This window comes from Microcebus murinus, chromosome 29, assembly GCF_040939455.1.
Source record: "Microcebus murinus isolate Inina chromosome 29, M.murinus_Inina_mat1.0, whole genome shotgun sequence".
NCBI classification, from domain to species: domain Eukaryota; kingdom Metazoa; phylum Chordata; class Mammalia; order Primates; family Cheirogaleidae; genus Microcebus; species Microcebus murinus.
In genome coordinates this window covers 3481702-3501142 of record NC_134132.1, presented here as the reverse complement: position 1 = coordinate 3501142, position 19441 = coordinate 3481702, and the positions used below count along the sequence as shown (strand labels likewise).

General features: G+C 40.0%; 1 protein-coding gene and 1 long non-coding RNA gene across 2 annotated transcripts in view; one reads left to right on the top strand and one right to left on the bottom strand.

Annotated features, from left to right (window-relative positions):
• Positions 1-12684, top strand: part of METAP1 (methionyl aminopeptidase 1) — a 52883-nt gene extending 40199 nt beyond the window's left edge. The window contains exons 10-11 of the mRNA XM_012738421.3: positions 7645-7710; positions 10389-12684. Coding sequence (XP_012593875.1) covers positions 7645-7710; positions 10389-10552 — 230 coding nt within the window. The 3' untranslated portion in view covers positions 10553-12684. The remainder of the gene's footprint in view (positions 1-7644; positions 7711-10388) is intronic.
• A 789-nt stretch (positions 12685-13473) lies between these two features.
• On the bottom strand, positions 13474-16973 carry LOC142865537 (uncharacterized). The gene is made up of 2 exons (XR_012915742.1): positions 15597-16973; positions 13474-14521 (listed from the first exon to the last, which is right to left on the bottom strand). It is a non-coding gene; the product is annotated as an uncharacterized LOC142865537 (long non-coding RNA).
• Between the last annotated feature and the right edge of the window lie 2468 nt (positions 16974-19441).

The window sequence follows — 19441 nt, the reverse complement described above, 5'->3', positions numbered from 1 at the left end:
TCTGTAGCCTAAAAAAATCTGTGCTTTGGGATTTGAAGAAGTCTTGGAAAGCATTTTCTGCATTCTCTTGGTTGTGGAAGCATTTTCCCTGCAAAAAATTGTCCAGATGCTTGAGGAAGTGTTGGCCAGAGATCAGGTGAACATGGCCGATGAGCCAAAACTTTATAGCCCAGTTCGTTCAACTTCTGAAGTGTTGGTTGGGCAACATGCAGTCGGGCGTTGCTGTGCAGAAGAACCGGCCTCTTTCTGTTGCCCAGTGTGGCTGCAGGCATTGCAGTTTTTGGTGCGTCTCATTGATTTGTGCAGCCCACTTCTCAGACGTGATGGTTTCGCTGGGATTCAGAAAGCTGTAGTGGATCAGACCAGCAGCAGACCACCAAACAGTGACCGTGACCTTTCTTTGGTGCAAGTTTGGCTTCGGGAAGTGCGGTGGAGCTGCTTCTCGGTCCAGCCACTGAGCTGATCTGATATCGCAGGTTGCTATATAAAATCTACTTTTCATCGCCTGGCACAATCTGATCGAGAAATGGTTTGTTGTTTTTGCGTACAGAAGAGAAGATGATACTTCAAAATGATGATTTTTTAAAATTTTCAGTCAGCTCATGAGGCGCCCACTTATCAAGCTTTTTCACCTTTCCAATTTGCTTCAAATGCTGAACAGCCATAGAATGGTCGATGTTGAGTTCTTCAGCAATTTCTCGTGTAGTTGTAAGAGGATCAGCTTCGATGATTGCTCTCTCAGTTGCTCGTTGTCAGTTTCTGATGGCCAGCCACTGTGCTCCTCATCCTCAAGGATCTTGTATCCTTTGTAAAACTTGAACCACCACAGCACTGCACATTCGTTAGCAGTTCCTGGGCCAAATGCGTTGTTGATCTTGCGAGTTGTCTCTGTTGCTTTACGACCCATTTTGAGCTCAAATAAGAAAATCACTCGATAATTTGTGTCCGTTATCATTTATTTTGAAGAATCTCTTGATTTCCATCTGGATCTCCTCCTTGACCCAATAGTCATTCAGCAATAGATTATTTAATTTCCATGACTGTGTGTAGAGTTGAGTGCTTCTGTTGGAATTGATCTCTAATTTTGTTCCACTGTGGTCTGACACGATACATGGTATAATTTCTATTTTTTGGCCTAGGATGTGATCAATTTTAGAGATAACGGGGACAAAATATACACTGACATTAAGCAGACAAAAATAAACACTGGGGAAAAGAATCTCCATTCAATAAATGGTGCTGGGAAAGTCGGATAGCCACCTGCAGAAGAATGAAACTGGATCCTCCTCAACTCTCATAAAAAACTGGATCCACCCTTCTCAACTCAATGGATAACAGACTTAAGCCTAAGATATGAAAACTTAAGAATTCTAGAAGAAAATTTGGAAAAACTCTCGCAGGCATTGGTCTAGGCAAAGAATTTATGAAGAAGACCTCCAAAGCAATCACAGCAGCAGCAAAATAAATAAATGGGATCGGATCAAATTAGAAAGCTTCAGCATAGCCATAGAAACTATCATTAGAGTGAATAGACAACCTACAGAATGGGAGAAAATATTTGCATGCTATGCATCCAATAAAGGGCTGATAACTAGAATCCATATGGAACTTAAGAAAATTAACAAGAAAAAATCCAACAACCCTGTTAAAAAGTGGTCCAAGGACATGAACAGAAACTTTGCAAAAGAAGATGGAATAATGGCCAGCAAATATATAAAAAAGTGCTCAACATCTCCATCAGAGAAATGTAAATCAAAACCACAATGAGATATCACTTAACTCCAGTGAGAATGGCTTTTATCAAAAAATCCCAAAACAACAAGTGTAGGCGTGAATGTGGAGAGATAGGAACACTCACACACTGCTGGTGGGACTGCAGATTAGTACAACCTCTGTGGAAAGTAATTTGGAAACACCTCGAAGAACTAAAAATAGAACTACATTTGATCCAGCAGTCACACTACTAGGCATCTACCCAAAGGAAAAAAAAGTCTTAGTAAAGACATCTGCACTCGAATGTCTATGGCAGCACAGTTCACAATTGGAAAGATGGGAAGCAACCCAAATGCCCATCAGTACATAAGTGGATTAATAAAATGTGTTATATATATACCATGGAATACTTCTCAACCCTAAAAAACTAATGGTGAACTAATAATACCTCTTGTCTTATCCTGGCTGGAGCTGGAGCCCATTCTTCTAAGTGAAGTATCACAAGAATGGAAAAACAAGCACCACGTGTACTCACCATCAGATTGGTACTAACTGATCAACACTTAGGTGGCCACATAGAAGTAATATTTGTTGGGTGCTGGGCAGGTGGGAGGGGGTTGGAAGGGTTGAGTAAATTTGTAACTAATGGGTGCAGGGCACACTTTCTGGGGGATAGGCATGTTTGTAGCTCTGGCTTGGCCGATACATGGGCAATATATGTAAGCAAAATGTTTGTACCCCCATAATATTCTGAAATTTTAAAAAAGAAAATAAAGAAATGAAAAAAGAAAATTGCTTAAATTTGCTTTTTGTCTAACATCATTTCCATAGTCTAAAATAAATAACTCCAAGTAATACGTCGTTAGCAAAAAAACATAAAGCAAGAAATATGCATTAAAATGTTGTATCACATAACCACATTCATTTAAGAATGTATTCCAGTGTGAAACAGCAAATTTCAACAATGCTAAAACCGCAGTTACTTTTGCACCAACCTGATACTTAAGCTGTGAATCATGCTTGAAATAAAAGCCACAGAAACAGGTAGTACTTCATTCCTTCCTGATAAGCCCTGGAATAACCTGAATGTCTATTCCCTTTCAAAGAATGGAAGTAGCTATTCTGCTTACAGTGGTGTATGTCTGAGTGTTTGTGTAAGAGAAGGTGCAGGGGAGGGAATGCAAAGAGTCTCTTGCAGAGGCAACACAGCTTGGATTTAGAGATGGACTAGGGAGAGACAGACTGACCGAAGACAGTAGCATTTATGGTAGTAAGGGATGTGGGCAGTGGCGGTGGTGTTGGCAAAATATTGTGCCACTGATGTACAAGAGATGCTGCCTGAGTTTCCTATGAAAGCATTTAATTAGATGTCAGAAACAATTCTGAAAAAAGAAGCCAGGACCAGGCAGGTATACTTGATTTTATATATGTGATATGTTTGTGAAGAGTCAAGTCTAAATTGGGTTTATATAAGTCAAAATATGCTGTGATCACTTCAGGGAAGTGTTCAAAGAAACGGCTGAGGGATTTTTTTATATGGCAGAGATACCTTTTGAAATGTAAATAATCTGTTCTTTGGTTTGTAACTCTAACCCAAATGAGGAAGGAACCAGGAAATTGTTGTGTAACTTTCATCTACCCCTTCTGGGTAAGAGAAATGCTTGTTGAATGTGAGTGTATTTGCTTCCTTGTGTAAGTCATTAATGGTTGGAAAGTAAAGGCGGTAACATCCCACATTTAGAATGTACAGGCATACCTTGGAGATAAACTACTACGTGTTCAGTTCTAGACCATTGCAGTAAATTAGAGGAAATATTGCAATAAAGCGAGTCTCATGAATTTTTTGGTTTCCCAATGCATATAAAAGTTATGATTACACTATACGTAGTTTGTTAAGTATGCAGTGACATTGTCTAAAAAAAATGTACATACCTTAAATAAAATAATTTTACTTAAATAAAAAATACTTCATTGCTAAAAAATGCTAACAATCATCTATCAAACCTTTAACACATGGTGATCTTTTTGCTGGTGGAGGATCTTGCTTAGATGTTGGTGTTTGCTGAAAGTTGAGGTGGCTGTGGCCATTTCCGAAAATGAGACAACAGTGAAGTTAGTCACATCAACTGACTCTTCTTTCATGGAAGATTTCTATGTAGCATGTGATGCTATTTAATAGCATTTTAGCCACAGTAGAACTTCTTTCATAAAAATTGGAATCAATCCTCCGAAAGCCTGCAGCTACTTTATCAAGCAGGTTTATGTTATATTCTAAATCATTTATTGTCATTTCAGCAATGTTCACAGCATTTCATTAGGAGTAGGTTCCATCTCAGTAAACCACTCCCTTTGCCCATCCATAAGAAGCAACTTCTCACCCACTCCAATTTTATCATGAGATGGCAGTTACTCAGTGATATCTTCAGTTTCTGCTTCTAATTCTAGTTCTCTTGCTATCTCCACCACACCTGCGGTTACTTCCTCCACTAAAGTCTTGAACCCCTTAAAGTTAAACATGAGGGTTGGAATCAAATTTGTCCAAACTCCCGTTCATGTTGATATTTTGACCTCCTTCCATGAATTACAAATGTTTTTAATGGCATCTAGAATAGTGAATCCTTTCCAGAAAGTTTTCAATTTACTTTGTCCAGATCCATCAGAGGCCATGCTCTCCATGGCAGCTGTGGCCTTACAAAATGTATTTCTTAAGTCCTAAGACTTGAAAGTGGAAGTTACTTCTTGATCCATGCATGGGCTCCAGAATGGCTGTGTGTTAGTAGGCATGCAGACGGCATTCAGCTCCTTGCACATCTCCGCTAGAGCTCTTGGGTGACCAGTGCGTTGCCAGCTAGCAGTAATATTTTGAAAGGAGTCTTTTTTCTGAGCAGTAGGTCTCAACAGTGAGCTTAAAATATTGGTAAACCATACTATAAATAGATGTGCTGGCATCTAGGCTTTGTTCCACTTCTAGAACACGGGCAGAGCAGATTTAGCATAATTCTTACTATTTTTGGAATGATAAATGAGCATTGGCTTTAACGTAAGAGTCACCAGCTGCACTAGTCTCTAACTAAAGTCATCCTGTCCTTTGAAGCTTTGAAGCCAGGCACTGACCTCTATCTATGAAAGTCCTAAATTGTATCTTCTTCCAACAGAGGGCTGTTTTATCCACAAACAGATTAGAATCTATTATTTAGTGAGCTTCCTTTATCAGTTATTTTAGCTAGATTTTCTGGATAATTTAATTTACTATAGTTTCTGTATCTGCACTTGCTGCTTCATCTTTCACTTTTGTGTTATGGAGACGGCTTCTTTCCTTAAACCTTGTGATCTAACCTTTGCTAACTTCGAACTTTTCTTCTGTAGCTTCCTCACCTCTCTCAGCCTTCATAGAATTGAGAGATTTGGGGCCTACCTCTGGCTTACGTTTTGGCCAAGGGAATGTTGTGGCTGGTCTGATCTTCTGTCCAGACCACTACAACTTTCTCCATCTCAGCAGTAAGGCTGTTTCACTTTTTTTTTTTTTTTTTTACCATTCATTTGTTTACTGAAGTATCACTTTTAATTTCCTTCAAGAACTTTTTCTTTGCATTCATAACTTTGGCCTGTCTTAGCTTTTGACATTCTTTCCTCACTAAGCTTAATCATTTCTAGCTTTTGATTTAAAGTGAGAGACATGTAACTAAGTGTTTCACTCAAACACTTAGAGGCCATTGTAGGGTTATCAGTTGGTCTAATTTCAATATTGTTGTGTCCCAGGGAATAGCGAGGCCAAGGACAGTTGATGGTGGAGTAGTCAGAATACAAAACGTGTATCCATTAACTTTGCCGTCTCACGGGTGTGGTTTGGGTTGCCCCCACACCAGTGCAGCAGTAACATCAAAGACTACTGATTGCAGATCACTATAACAGATATAATAATAATGAAAAAGGTTGAAATATTGTGTATTTACTAAAATATGACACAGAGACATGAAGTGAACACATGCTGTTCACCGATAGACTTGCTCAGTGCAGTTGCCACAAACCTTTTCTTTGTTTAGAAAACAAAAGCCATGCAATATCTGTGAAGCACAATAAAACAAGGTATGCCTGTATATTACAGTAATTACGTGAGCTAGACAGTAGAGCAGGTACAAATTTTTTAAAAAGTACCCAGCATTGTGTCAGCAATAGTATAGTCCCTCATAATATATATTGAGAGAGATACGTTGAGAAACTGAAACTTTAATAGTCTAAATGAGTAGGAGTTGTACCTTTGCTATAATAATAATGACTTAGTGGCAGAAACAGTAGTGGAATTTAGAATCTCTGTATCAGTGTTGTCTAATTGAAATATGAGGCACATATATAATTTAAGATTTTCTAGTGGCTGCATTAAAAGTAAAAAATAGCTGAAATTTATTTTTTGGCCTATTTAACAGTACATTCAGAATATTAGCATTTCAAAATTTAATCCACATAAAAATTATTGATGTATATATTACAGGATGTTTTGATATTCAAAATTGGTGTTCTTGTGCTGATAGACCGTCTCAGTGAAGGAGCTGCTTGTTCCAGTGCTTGCTAGCTGCATGTGGTCAGTGCTGCCACAGGCAGACAGCAGGCTTCTAGATTCCTTGTTCCTTTTTTCTTTCTGTGACACCACACTGACACTCTTGATATTTCCTTTTTGGTATCCTATCTCCCAATTTATGTATTAAATTGCATGCCAGTTTGAAGGAAAGTTTGTGAGATCAGAAATGAAAAGTCAAAAATGTTTTGTCCTTAAGATTTTATAACTGTTTAGAAAAGTCCAGATTTGAAACCTGCAATAAGTATATTTTGGCAATACCTAAGACAGTGGAAAGTAGCACGATACCTATTCACCAGCGAAGATACGCAGGAATGGAGACGTGTGGACGAGATTAGACTATACCTAGAATGAGTGGCGTTTTGTAGATTCAGCCTCTGTGCACACATTTGTTAGCAAAGTTGTAATACTGACAGGTCACAAAGGAGCCCAGAAAGGCTGATGCATCTGCCCTCTGGTGGTCAGGCGGAGCAGCGCAGGCGTTCGTTTTGCTGATACTGGTATTGATTCTTGTTTTTTAGTTTGAAATTAAACTGGTTCTCTATTTTTGTCTGAAATTGCCTAAAAAGTCCCATACCTATTTATAAAAAATTATGGCCTTTTGGGGGCAATGGCAAGTCTGGATGCTTTAATGCATAATTATGTTTCTCATGCTGGTTCTGAAAAATACTCTCATTAGCGAACTTGGACAAAAAGAGGTAAAACATTATTTGGAAGGAGAAATGGAATTATTTTTCAAATAAAAACGAATAGTCTCAGCATTTAAAGTAGGTTAGTGTCAAAGTAGGTTTATTTCCTTTTGAAGAGGAGAAGAAGAAGACAACTAATTTAAAATGTTATGAAAATCATGTAGTTGTTTCTAAGGACTGGACCCCTATACACAAAAATACATACCCCTCCCCCCCCAAAGAGGTAGGAGACTTCCGGCATGATCTGAAACATTTGTTGTTCTCCTTTAAGCTTCTGTACCTGGGTGAATAATGGAACTTTGCCTGGTTCTGGGATTGCAGTTCTAATCCTGCAATAACATAAATGGTGATACTTTTCCTTTTATAGAAGTTGAGAATCATATCTGAAATGAATATGAATATATGTATTTGGCCTATGAATATATGTATTTTCCTAGAGAAAACATAAGCAGAATGAAATGTGCCTAGAACAGTGTGTGCCCCAGAGTGGGTGGTTTGCCAGCGTAACACCTGTTTGTTGAATGATAGATTTTAGTGGAATCAGGAGAAGAGGAGGTAATTAGTTTAAGAATCACTGATGTAGTAAGTTGTGTACTCTCTCCAGTTGGCTATTCAACAAAACACTATTGGTTTGCTATCTTTTGAGATTCTTTTTTCCTTTACTTTCAGAAAATAAAGCAGTTGGAGTGATGAAGTCGGGCCATGTATTTACAATTGAGCCAATGATTTGTGAAGGTGAGAAAAAAGATGCAGTAATATTCTTTAATTGAATTTTATTTATTTTAGGTTATTCATCAGATCAGTGATCTGTTCTTGCTTCTTTTCGCTTCTTTCCCACTCCCTGTTCCTTCTCAAACTTGATTCACTGTCATATAGGGAACTGAAATTTTTAAGGGTTGGCAAGAAAGTCATAAAGATCTTGTCAGGGTGCATTATAATAATTAGGAGCCGTGTGAAGCCTGCGTAGAAGTTCTTGCTTGATGTAGGAGGGGAAGAGGAGGGGGGAAAAGCATTTGTTGAGCCACGCGCTTTGAGGCAGACAGTTATGTGATTTAATTCTTTTTTTATTTTTGGAGGCAGAGTCTCACTCTGTTGCCTGGGCTAGAGTGCCGTGGCATCAGCCTAGCTCACAGCAACCTCCAACTCCTGGGCTCAGGTGATCCTCCTGCCTCAGCCTCCTGAGTAGCTGGGACTACAGGCATGTGCCACCATGCCCGGCTAATTTTTATATATATATATATATATTTTTTTTTTTTTTAGTTGTCTAGCTAATTTCTTTCTATTTTTAGTAGAGACGGGGTCTCGCTCTTGCTCAGGCTGGTCTTGAACTCCTGAGCTCACACAATCCGCCTGCCTCAGCCTCCCAGAGTGCTGGGATTACAGGTGTGAGCCACCGCGCCTGGCCTATTACTGCCTTTTCTGTAAAATGTAAATTATGATCCTTATCTTACCAACAAACAGGGCTGCTGTGAGAATTAAGTGAGATGGTTTATTTGTATTATTAACACTGACTACTTTGTTCACCTTTTTGGCACCAGGGACAGGTTTTCCACGGCCGGGGGGCGGGGGCAGGTGGTGAGGGGCTGTAAATACAGGAGAAGCTTCACTTGCTCATCCTCCCGCCGCTCACCCCTTGCTGTGCGGCCTGGTTCCTGACCGGCCACAGACCAGTACCGGACTGCAGCCCAGGGGTTGGGCACTGCAGCTTTAAAGGACTTCACAAATATGAGGTGGTGGTGGTGTCATCCTAGTGGACTGAGAATAAAGTTCTGATCATGTGCAAGCAGTTGTGAGGGCAGCAGGTGTGTTAGTATTTTCAGGAGTAATCAGATAACTCCCTGTAGAGATGATCATCAGCTTATAGCAGATGTTCTTCAGCATAACTCAGGTTAAATTCCAGCTGTGGAATGGAAAGTCTCATATCTAAAGGGGAATTTAGGCCAGGCGTGGTGGCTCACGCCTGACCTCCTAGCACTTTGAGAGGCCGAGGCGCCGGATTGCTCGAGGTCAGGAGTTCAAAACCAGCCTGAGCAAGAGCGAGACCCCGTCTCTACTACAAATAGAAAGAAATTAATTGGCTAACTAATATATATAGAAAAAATTAGCTGGGCATGGTGGCGCATGCCTGTAGTCCCAGCTGGGAGGCTGAGGCAGCAGGATTGCTTGAGCCCAGGAGTTTGAGGTTGCCGTGAGCTAGGCTGACGCCACGGCACTCACTCTAGCCTGGGCAATAAAGCAAGACTCTGTCTCAAAAAAAAAAAAAAGGAATTTGCTCAAAACAGTAGCCCAGTATGTTTGACTCAATATTACTAAAAATCCTGTTTGATCAGATCATAATAAAATCAGAGTAGTAATATTTTAAACCCATTTATGTGAAGGTCATTACATTGAAAAATATCTATTTACTCATCTTAAGATGTTTGATGAGGCACGAACTAGCTTTCTTTAAGCTGCCTCATATTTTCTCTTGAGCCTGGGATTTCATATTGTACGAGTAGATGACTTCACCACAGAGTTTATGGCTGGGATTTGTCTATGTCAGTCCTAAAGTAATATGTTTCTCTTAAAGATTACAGTGAAGAACGTATTGATTTTTTTTTTGACATCTAATTTTGAAACCCGAAAGCTCTGTGAATACATATTTTTATAGCAGTGTCCAGAATTGCTGAACTTCCTCATTCTGCCTCTGCCTCGGAGTCTCTGGGCTTGTCTTTCTGCCGTCCCTGCATCGACACCCGCTCCCTCCCCACTGTCCTCTCGTCTCTCCCGGCTGCTTTCCTGTCCCTGTCCTCCTCTAGTTGTCCTCCACTGTAGCCCAGTCTGCTGCAGGGCATTTTTCTCACCCTCCGTACCAATCTCTTTCTCTTTTTCCTTCTCTCTGGTTGCAGGGCTGTGGCCTACAAAAGTTTCACACTATAATCTGTCCTCACCATCTGATTGTGTGCCTGTCATTTTGAAATTATATCAGGAATTAAATGCTACAATAAAAGTATAAAAATGTATGTGATTTCCTTCACAATATCCACTAGCTAGTCAGATGCCAGGGATATGCCAGCAAAGAACTAAATTGATTCCAGTTTTTACTCATAGTTGTGTGTGTGATGAGTGTTATCAATGTGTTATCTAAAATGAAATGCAGCACCTTTGTTTTGGAAATTGTGTCTTGATTTGATATTTGGGAAATATAAAAGATGTGAAGCTGCAACACACCTGAGCCAATTTAAACATCGTCTTTACATTGTCGGTGCTCAGACAAAAATGCAGTTGGAAAGGCCTTAGCTACAATAATGGAAGTGTGAGTAGGATCTTAGTAGGAAATTTTCCACTTGGTTTCCTTGCCGATACGCGCTTACCTAGAGAGCTTATGTGGAACACCGAGCCCTCGGCTTAAGGCGTTGTCTCTGTTTGCTAAGGTGGCTGGCAGGACGAGACCTGGCCGGACGGCTGGACGGCAGTGACGCGGGACGGGAAGCGGTCGGCGCAGTTCGAGCACACCCTGCTGGTCACGGACGCCGGCTGCGAGATCCTCACCCAGCGGCTCGACACCCCGCGGCCGCACTTCATGTCCCAGTTTTAATTCCTCCCGCGGTGGCACGTCTCAGTGGCACCTTCTCGCTGTGCCGTGCATTTTATCGATGGCACAGACAGGCGGAGGAACCTTTTTTATCACTTGTTTTGTTCTGACCGTAGGTAAGGAAGGCCCGCAGCATTGGCCGCGTGTCTCGAGGCCTGGGCCTGGGTCTGAAGAGCCGGGAAGCGGACGGAGACGCCGCTCAGCTCCTTTCACTGCTGCCCCGCCCGTCTCTGTGCACCTCTCCTCTTGGCCCTCTCAGCACTTTGACCCAAACCTGCTTCTAGTTGCTTTTGTCACTGCCACACGCCGGCCGCCAGGAGCCAGCTGCTTTTCAGGTGAACGCTGGAGAGGAGAATCCTTGAAACTTCAGCAATATGTGTTGCACCAGATTTTTAAAATTATATATATGGAGATATATACACGTGTACATTTTAAATCCCATGTACGCAGTTGCCAGCCGCGCCCTGGGGTTGCTTGGCTCTGCCCTGACCGCGCGCTGCCCTCGCAGACGGGCCCTTAGTTTGCAGTGACCTGAGTCCCGGTTGGGACTCGCCCCTGCCCGTGCTGGTGGCTCACACGCGCGGCGGTGTGTCGGGAAGCACTCAGTGAGATTTTTCTCCAGTGTGCACTCTGTGTGTGTCCGTGAATGAATGTGATAAAATTCACTTTGGAAGGAGGATATCAGGCTCTTAAAAGTCTAGTTTTTGGCAAAAAATGACCATGCGCCAAGCGGTGGCCGGCTGTTGCAGGGCGTGAGAACTTGATAATACACTCTGTTTCAGACCCGTGCTTGGACAGAAGTGGGAGGGAAAAGTCCCTTCTGTTCCCTTCTCTATCTTGTCTCAAGGCCGGGCCTTGGAGACACCCGGGGAAGGGTGGAGCACTGCCGAGGATGGTGGGGAAAGGGCTCTACAGTGTGTCAAGTGGGCCCAGGATTCTAACCCGTAGCAAACCTGGGAGTGATGAGAGAGGACCTTCTTTGTACTGTAACTTGCAGCAGGGACGTGGCTGGCTGTGTGTGCTGAACACACCTTGCCTTTACGTAGGGGGAACCTCGTTAGAATTGACCTCAGCTGCCCAGTGTCCGTTCCTTTCAGCCGTTGTCCAAATCCGAGTGTATCCGATAAAAACCGATCCTAAAGTCATTGTCATTAGAGTGTACTTGATTACCCAAATCCGATGACTCTCTTGTAATATAATTTGATACCACTGACATTATACTTGTAAGAAAACATCTTTCCCAGAGTGCCTCAGACCTTATTGCTTTAAAATAATTATAATAATGTTTTCATTACTTTTATTATTTTAATGATTTAGCGAAGTGACTGAATCCGGTATAGACTTGGGGGTATGTGTGTGAAGTTTTTATCAAACTGTAATATTTGTGAATGGAATGCCTTGCAATATGAATGTTAATATAATGTGTAAAGGGAGATTAAAAAGTTTGATTATCCTACCCTGTAGTCATTAACTTTGCTGCATTTCCTTGGGATTTTAGAGGGGAGAGGTGGGAATGGGGAGGCCGATTTCATAACTGAAAATCAACTCATGACCCTTTGAGTAGAAATACTTTTGCAGGTTTAAAGCCTGTCTGGTAATTGCAGTGCTGTGCTCAAGTCCAGAGTCGGCCAGCAGCGTTGGAGGTGCAGCCAGATTGTTGAGAGCTTTGAAGACAGAATGCTGAATATTTGGGGGAGCATTTTATGTACTGATAGTAGAATTAACACTGGGTTTATTCAATGTCTGTCATTAGAAAATAAACTCAAGGGAATAAAACCTTGGTGAGATAGTGTTTGGTTCAAAGATAAAACATGCTGATACTGCTTTTTTCAGTTTGGGAGATTTTAAAACAATAGGGGCTCTAGTCTAATTGCATATATCTAATTACAGATATTCCACTTTTTGGCTGAGAGAACACCTAATTTCATCATTCTGTCAATTTTTTACAAAATAAGTCAGTGGGGTTTTTTTTGTTTGTTTTTTTGGAGAAGGGTCTTGGCTGTGTCTCCTGGGCTAGAGTGCAGTGGCATCATCATAGCTCACTGCGGCCTCAGACTCCTCTGTTCAAGCGACCCCCACCTCGGCCTCCCAAAGTGCTGGGATTACAGGCATGAGCCACCAGCCTATTAACTTTTTTTTTTTTTTTTAATATATATATCAGTTGGCCAATTAATTTCTTTCTATTTATAGTAGAGACGGGGTCTCGCTCTTGCTCAGGCTGGTTTTGAACTCCTGACCTTTGAGCAATCCGCCCGCCTCGGCCTCCCAAGAGCTAGGATTACAGGCGTGAGCCACAGCGCCCGGCCTAGCCTATTAACTTTTAAAATAACGTTCCTTTTCCCTGCCTGTCCTCCAACACCTTTGGAATTACAATCTAGAAGAAGAGAAACATTTGCATTTTATCTTGATTTGATGTGTTTTGCTGATAAAATGGATTAATGGGATTAGACCCCGTTCACCAATACCGTTCTACCACTTGCCACTTACATGTCTGAATAAATAGGCAAGAGGAGGTTTAGGAATTTCTTTGCCATCTTCACATGATTCCTCAGTTTGCCCTCTACCCACTTCTGGTTTTTCTTTGGCTTTGGTCATAGTTGAGAGTAGGATGCTCTCTTTGCTCAAGCCTCCAAATGCACCCTCATGATATATGTAAGCTATTTCCTTGTTTTTAATTCAATTTTATTTTTTTTACTTCCAATTTTTTATTTTGGAAATGTTCAAATTTATAGAAATGTGGAAAATGGTAGTGTAATGAAATGATCATATATCTTTTAACTGTATTTAACAAGTGATTTTGCCACCTTTGCTTTAAGCACTTTTCAAAGCAGCAGCAACACCCATTACTCTTCAGCGTGTATCTCTTAAAACATAAGGATATATGCTCCTACATGATCATAATGCAATTTGAAATGTAATATTCATACAGAACTATTTAATGTATAGTACACATTCAGAATTTTTCAACTTCCCCCAAAATAGTCTTTAAAGCTTTTTTTTTTTTTCTTCTTTGTTATAAATCTGCTATCCAAAACTATGACATTTGACTGTCATGTACCCCTAGTCTTTAGAACAGTCCTTCCAATTTTTTAATGTTTTATGAAATGGTCACTTGAAAAATCAGGCCAGTTAGTTCGTGAAAATCTGATTGCTTCTCATGCGGTGCAGAATAAACACTTTGGCAGAAGACCACGTCGACAGCATTTTGTGCTTCCCATTTGTTGTATCACATACTGTTGTTGTCACCTGCTAATGCTAAGTTTGATCACTTGGTGTCAGGACTTCTCACTGTAAAAAAAAAAATCTTTTTTTTTTAGAAGTTACTTGGAGACTAACTGGATATCCTATTCCCTCAATGGTTTTATCATTCATTGATAACCCTTGCCTAAATCCATTCTTTTATTACATTGGTGGCTGTAAGTTTGCTAAGTCTAGCATTCCATCTACATTTATTAGCTGACATTCTTCTATAAGAAGTACTTCTTCCCTCCCTCTACTCACTTTTTTTAAGTATCAATCTGGGCTCATGGATTATTTTTTAGAATCCTAATTATGTAATTGTTCCAAATTTAGCCAGGAGGAGCACCTGTAAGCTTGTTTATGGGTCATTGTGGACCATCAGTCTTGAGTACTTCCTTGCTTTTTGCCATAGCAAGATGTTCTAGGCTTATGTATTTTTCCTGCCCCAGACTGGGAATTGCCTGTTTTTCTAAGAGCCCTGGGAACCCTGCAATTTCACGGGCAGTGGTATTTGGAAGTAAAGATCTGGATTCTACTGGGTGTCACTGCTTCTGGGCCCATTTAGGGAACAGACAAATGCGTTTTTAATAGATCATGAGTTCATTCTGATACTTGCAATTCAAATGTAACACCGATCTTCCTCATCCTTCCCTGTTCCATATTTGTATCTTCCTTCTGCCTCGGTGAGAATGTGCTTCCAAAGAAGATTAATATTTATTCATTTGCTTGTTCCTATAAGACATGTAAAGTTATTTCAAAATTATACACCAAAATCAATACCAACAATAAGTACAAAATTTCTTTGTGATTTTTATTCTTGGAACATGTCATTTGAAGTAATTTTGATCTTATTCTGAACGTCCTAAACCATAATTTACTTCTTAACAATGTGTGAATCTTGGGGGCAAAAAATATAGTAGGAGGATCTTTTAGTGGTCTGGAAGTTAGAAATATTAGAGCTGTTTGAGATAGTGTGATAAAATTGTCTACATTTGGTGGTGTTTAACTTCAACCAAGGTGTTTGGCTATAAATTATACCATTTGTAATGTGGATGTATGACCCATTTTCCAGTTCCTTTCTACTAGAAAATAACATCTTAGACATTAACATTCTAGGAAAAATTATTTCATAATGTAGGCTGTATTAGGCTAAAACTTGAAAAGTTATTGTGTTTTGTTCCATTAAAGAAAAGGACCCCAAAGGAAAGATGAGCTGAGTCACACAGGCTCTGTTCATGGAATTCTCTGGTCCCCATGGTGTTTGAACTCTTGAGGGGAAGCAGCCTTTGGCAGCTACTCCTAAAGCTTCGTGGCAGCCTTCTCTCTTCCTTACCTCTTCTTCCTGTTGGTGCTAAGTATAAAAAAGATAAAAATGGTTTGCATTTGGATGTTTTGCAAGAGAAAGCAGGAATAAGGTGGCTTTGGCTACATGTTATTTGCTCCTTTTCATTTTGAGGCCTGGGCGAGCAACAGCAGAACTGTCTGTACATGATAATTCTGTGGTTATTTTTTAAAATGTGTAAATACTGGTGTGTTATTTTCCTAAAATGTGCCAAAAAGTCAACATGTGGAGCACTCAAGATAGGCTTCCTGTCAAGAGTCCCACTTACCAATAATGTTCTTGTTAGTAGTTGAGAGCATTTTGATTGTTTTTTTTTTCTATAGGAATTCCTATGAAATCCAGCCCTTTTACTATTGTAACGCTTTTAGTAATTACTCCCATATGGGCAGCAAGATTCTCAGCCCTATTACTGTTATACCAGCCTCCTTATCCCACGTCCAACAACAAAATGCCAAGATTACTTACGTCCCAAAACTTGTAAGCACATTTGCACCACAGTGTCTTGAGAAGAGCCCAGGACCAACCATCAGGACATCAGCGCTCTGATTTTGACAACTTCACTGCTTCCAAGCTAGGAGAGCAAAGCCCCCCACTTCTATTCGCACAGTGATAACAAAAGTTAGCAACTGTTTTATTCTATATATAATGTGACTACAGTGCAAATCTGCTTTATTTCAGTAGTTGGGTTAGAGGTCACTAGGCAACTCAGGGTAGAATTTTAAAAAGTTCAGTCAGTGAATTTGAGCCCTGAGTGATTCTAAGGAAACAATGCTAAGGATGAGAATTTTTAGTTTTGAAATTAGATTAGTGAAACAGATGAACATATTTTAAAGCACATTTCTGCTATTTTATTGTGTTTAACACATCTTGGTATTTTTGGCAGACACGAGCACAGGTTTAAACGGTAATATCTGTGGTGGATTATTACTCCTTGAAAAGAGCACGTGCATATTTCCCTTATACACAATGAATTCTGCAATAATGTCCAATTTGATAAAAATCAGTTTACTTACAAGCCCATTCCACTGCTTGGCTCCCATAAATTTCCATGAGAAGAAATCTTGTATAATGGAGGACTTTGTCTGTCTCTGTTCACTTAGTAGTTGTTTCTTTAAATACATAATTTTCTTGGTGTAGTTCAATGTGTTTATTATCTACACAGCTGTTTAAATATACAGTACTTAATAGAATGTTTTCCAAATGTGTTTGTGTTATACTTTCTCTAAAAGGTATTTGCTGACAAAGAATTTCATCTTGTATGTTAATTGAAAAAAATATTGGCTGAATTCAAAGTTGGTCTTTTTCCTAGATCAGCGAAGTGTGTCAAGGTCCAAAGAACTGCCAGTTACTACAGGACATTGGCCATCAGCCTACTTGGCAGATTGGTAGCCAAGCAGAAGTCCTGAAGCATTCTGTGCACATAAAATGGATTTCTTTTTACCCAAGTCAACAAAACATTTTGAGAATTACCAGCTAAGTATACTTTTGCATTCAGATATGGGATAAATGGAAGTAGCACTATGTATATTTTTTGGAGCCATTTTTGATGTAAATTGCACACATGGTTGCTGGCTCCATTTTGGACAAAATGCAGTGTTTTTTTCCCTCGCCTCCATCCCAAATGACCACATTATCCCATAGATTCTACTTTATGTGTTAGTTTCTTGCACACTTAATAAAGAACTTGGTGCATGTAGACATGCCTGTACATGGGCTGTCTTTCTCCAGCGACTATCACTAGGTAGGTAAAATAGGAAGCAGAATCACACAACATGCTGCAAACGGAAATGCAGGAAAATTTAAAGAGTGTGAGGCATGTGAAAATTTTCCAATTAAAAATAATACAGGTGATTAAAGTTCCTAATGCTGCAGACTTTTAGATCCTTGAATTAAAAAATTATTCCACTAGCTTTCATGAAATATACAGTGGGAGTTCATAACCATTTATGTTGGAATTATTTACCTTTTTACGAAGAAAGTAGTTTAAAGATACTTTTCAAAAATGTCCCAACAACAAAAAATAATGTATTCTATATGTTAAAATAGCTTGTTTTTTTTTTTTTCCTTTGGTTTCATTATCTGAATAAAATAGCTTGAAGAGCAGCTTTGGAATGTTTCCAACAAAAATAAGTATCGTTTGAGGGGATGTGTATCCCAATTACTGATTGGATCATTACACATTGTATGCATGTGTCAAAATATTACACATACCCCATAAATATGTACAACTATTACATATCAATTAAAAAATTTATTAACAATCCTTCCACTCTGGTAGAATCCTAATTTTGGACAACCACTATAGATTTACTGACATGCATGTAGGGAATAGTTGTTAGCCCTGTGCTTTATCTACAGTTACCTTGTGCCAGAAACTATGTGGTTCAGCAACATGTATAACATCCTACATTCCATCCAACAGGATGTATTAAAAGGATTGTAAAAGTAAAAAGTTGACAACTGTAGTCAAGTCCTGTAACCTAGGAATCCTTATAGTAAGGACCTTGTAAACTTGATTCTTTATACTGGATCTTTGAGACAGACAGTTGTGCTTTCAGCTAGGAGATGCTAATACTTGTTCAGCTTAATTGGCTGGCTCAAGAATATGTACTAACCTGTGATAGACATGAAAAGTAAATTCATTAATTGGCCAGCTACAAGAATCGGAGTAATATTAATATCTTAACACTGCTCTACTTTTTCATATTGGTGAACATAGAAATATTTGCCAATCGTATTCATGTATATCTCATGTATGAGAAGAAAAATAAAGGGGAAAAAACCTTTAAGGGTTATTAGCTCTCCTTCATCATTACTCTCCATGCCTACTTTGTTACAAAGATTGCCAAGGCAGTATACTTCTGGTCCTAGAAGCAGGGCTAAAACCAAACCAGATTTCCTGCAGCGGAGGTAGAAGCTAGTTTTAATACCGCCTTCCTAGAACAAGCTAGGAAGTTCACCAGGGACAGTACTTGGGGCCATGTAGGCCCTCCAGCCCTCTAGATAAATGGGAGAGGAGCTGGATTCCACCACCTGGCACTTCCAAGTGCATCAAAGTTTCAAAAAGGGGAGGTGCTGACCATGACCCTTTTCCACTTTTGAAACAGCTATGCAATGCTTTCTCACAAACACAACCTTTGAAATCATGTAAGCCATATAAAAGGTATTTTTTAAAAAGCACATAGCTTCAGTCCAACCAAAAGATATTTATGTGCATAGAACTTTGATGTGCTCTCACAAAAACAGTCATGTGGAGAAAACCAAAGGGCACAGAATAGTGTTAAAAACATTCCTTTTCCGGGTGCAGTGGCTCACGCCTGTAATCCTAGCACTCTTGGGAGGCCAAGGCTGGAGGATGGATCACTCAAGGTCAGGAGTTCGAAACCAGCCTGAGCAAGAGCCAGACCCTGTCTCTACTAAAAACAGAAAGAAATTAATTGGCAAACTAAAAATATATAGAAAAAATTAGCCGGGCATGGTGGCACATGCTTGTAGTCCCAGCTACTTGGGAGGCTGAGGAAGGATTGCTTGAGCCCAGGAGTTTGAAGTTGCTGTGAGCTGGGCTGGCACTCTAGCTGAGGCAATGGAGTGAGATTCTGTCTCAAAAAAATAAGAAATGAATAAAAATATTCCTTTTGTGTTACTTTAAAGGCTATGTATAAATGCTATTGAATGCATAGAAACTTTCAGGAAGATACCTAAGAAATTTTTTTTTTTTTTTTTTGAGACAGAGTCTCACTTTGTTGCCCAGGCTAGAGTGAGTGCCGTGGCGTCAGCCTAGCTCACAGCAACCTCAAACTCCTGGGCTCGAGTGATCCTTCTGCCTCAGCCTCCCAGGTAGCTGGGACTACAGGCATGCGCCACCATGCCCGGCTAATTTTTTTTTTTATATACATATCAGTTGGCCAATTAATTTCTTTCTATTTATAGTAGAGACGGGGTCTCACTCTTGCTCAGGCTGGTTTTGAACTCCTGACCTTGAGCAATCCGCCCGCCTCGGCCTCCCAAGAGCTAGGATTACAGGCGTGAGCCACAGCGCCCGGCCGATACCTAAGAAATTTAACAGTGGTCACTTGTTTTTTAGGGGAAGGTGTATAGCTTTTCTTGCTATTTATATAATTTCCTGACAATGTCTATTTTCTGCCCCTGTGTATGTTGCTTTCATGTATTTATTTCTATGTTAGTGGGTTATCAGGATGGTAGGATTTCTGTTTGCTGCTTCTTTATACTTCTCTGGATTAAAAAACCTGAGGATTGATCGATCAGATTTGATTATATTAAAATAAAAACTCTGTTCAACGACATACTAT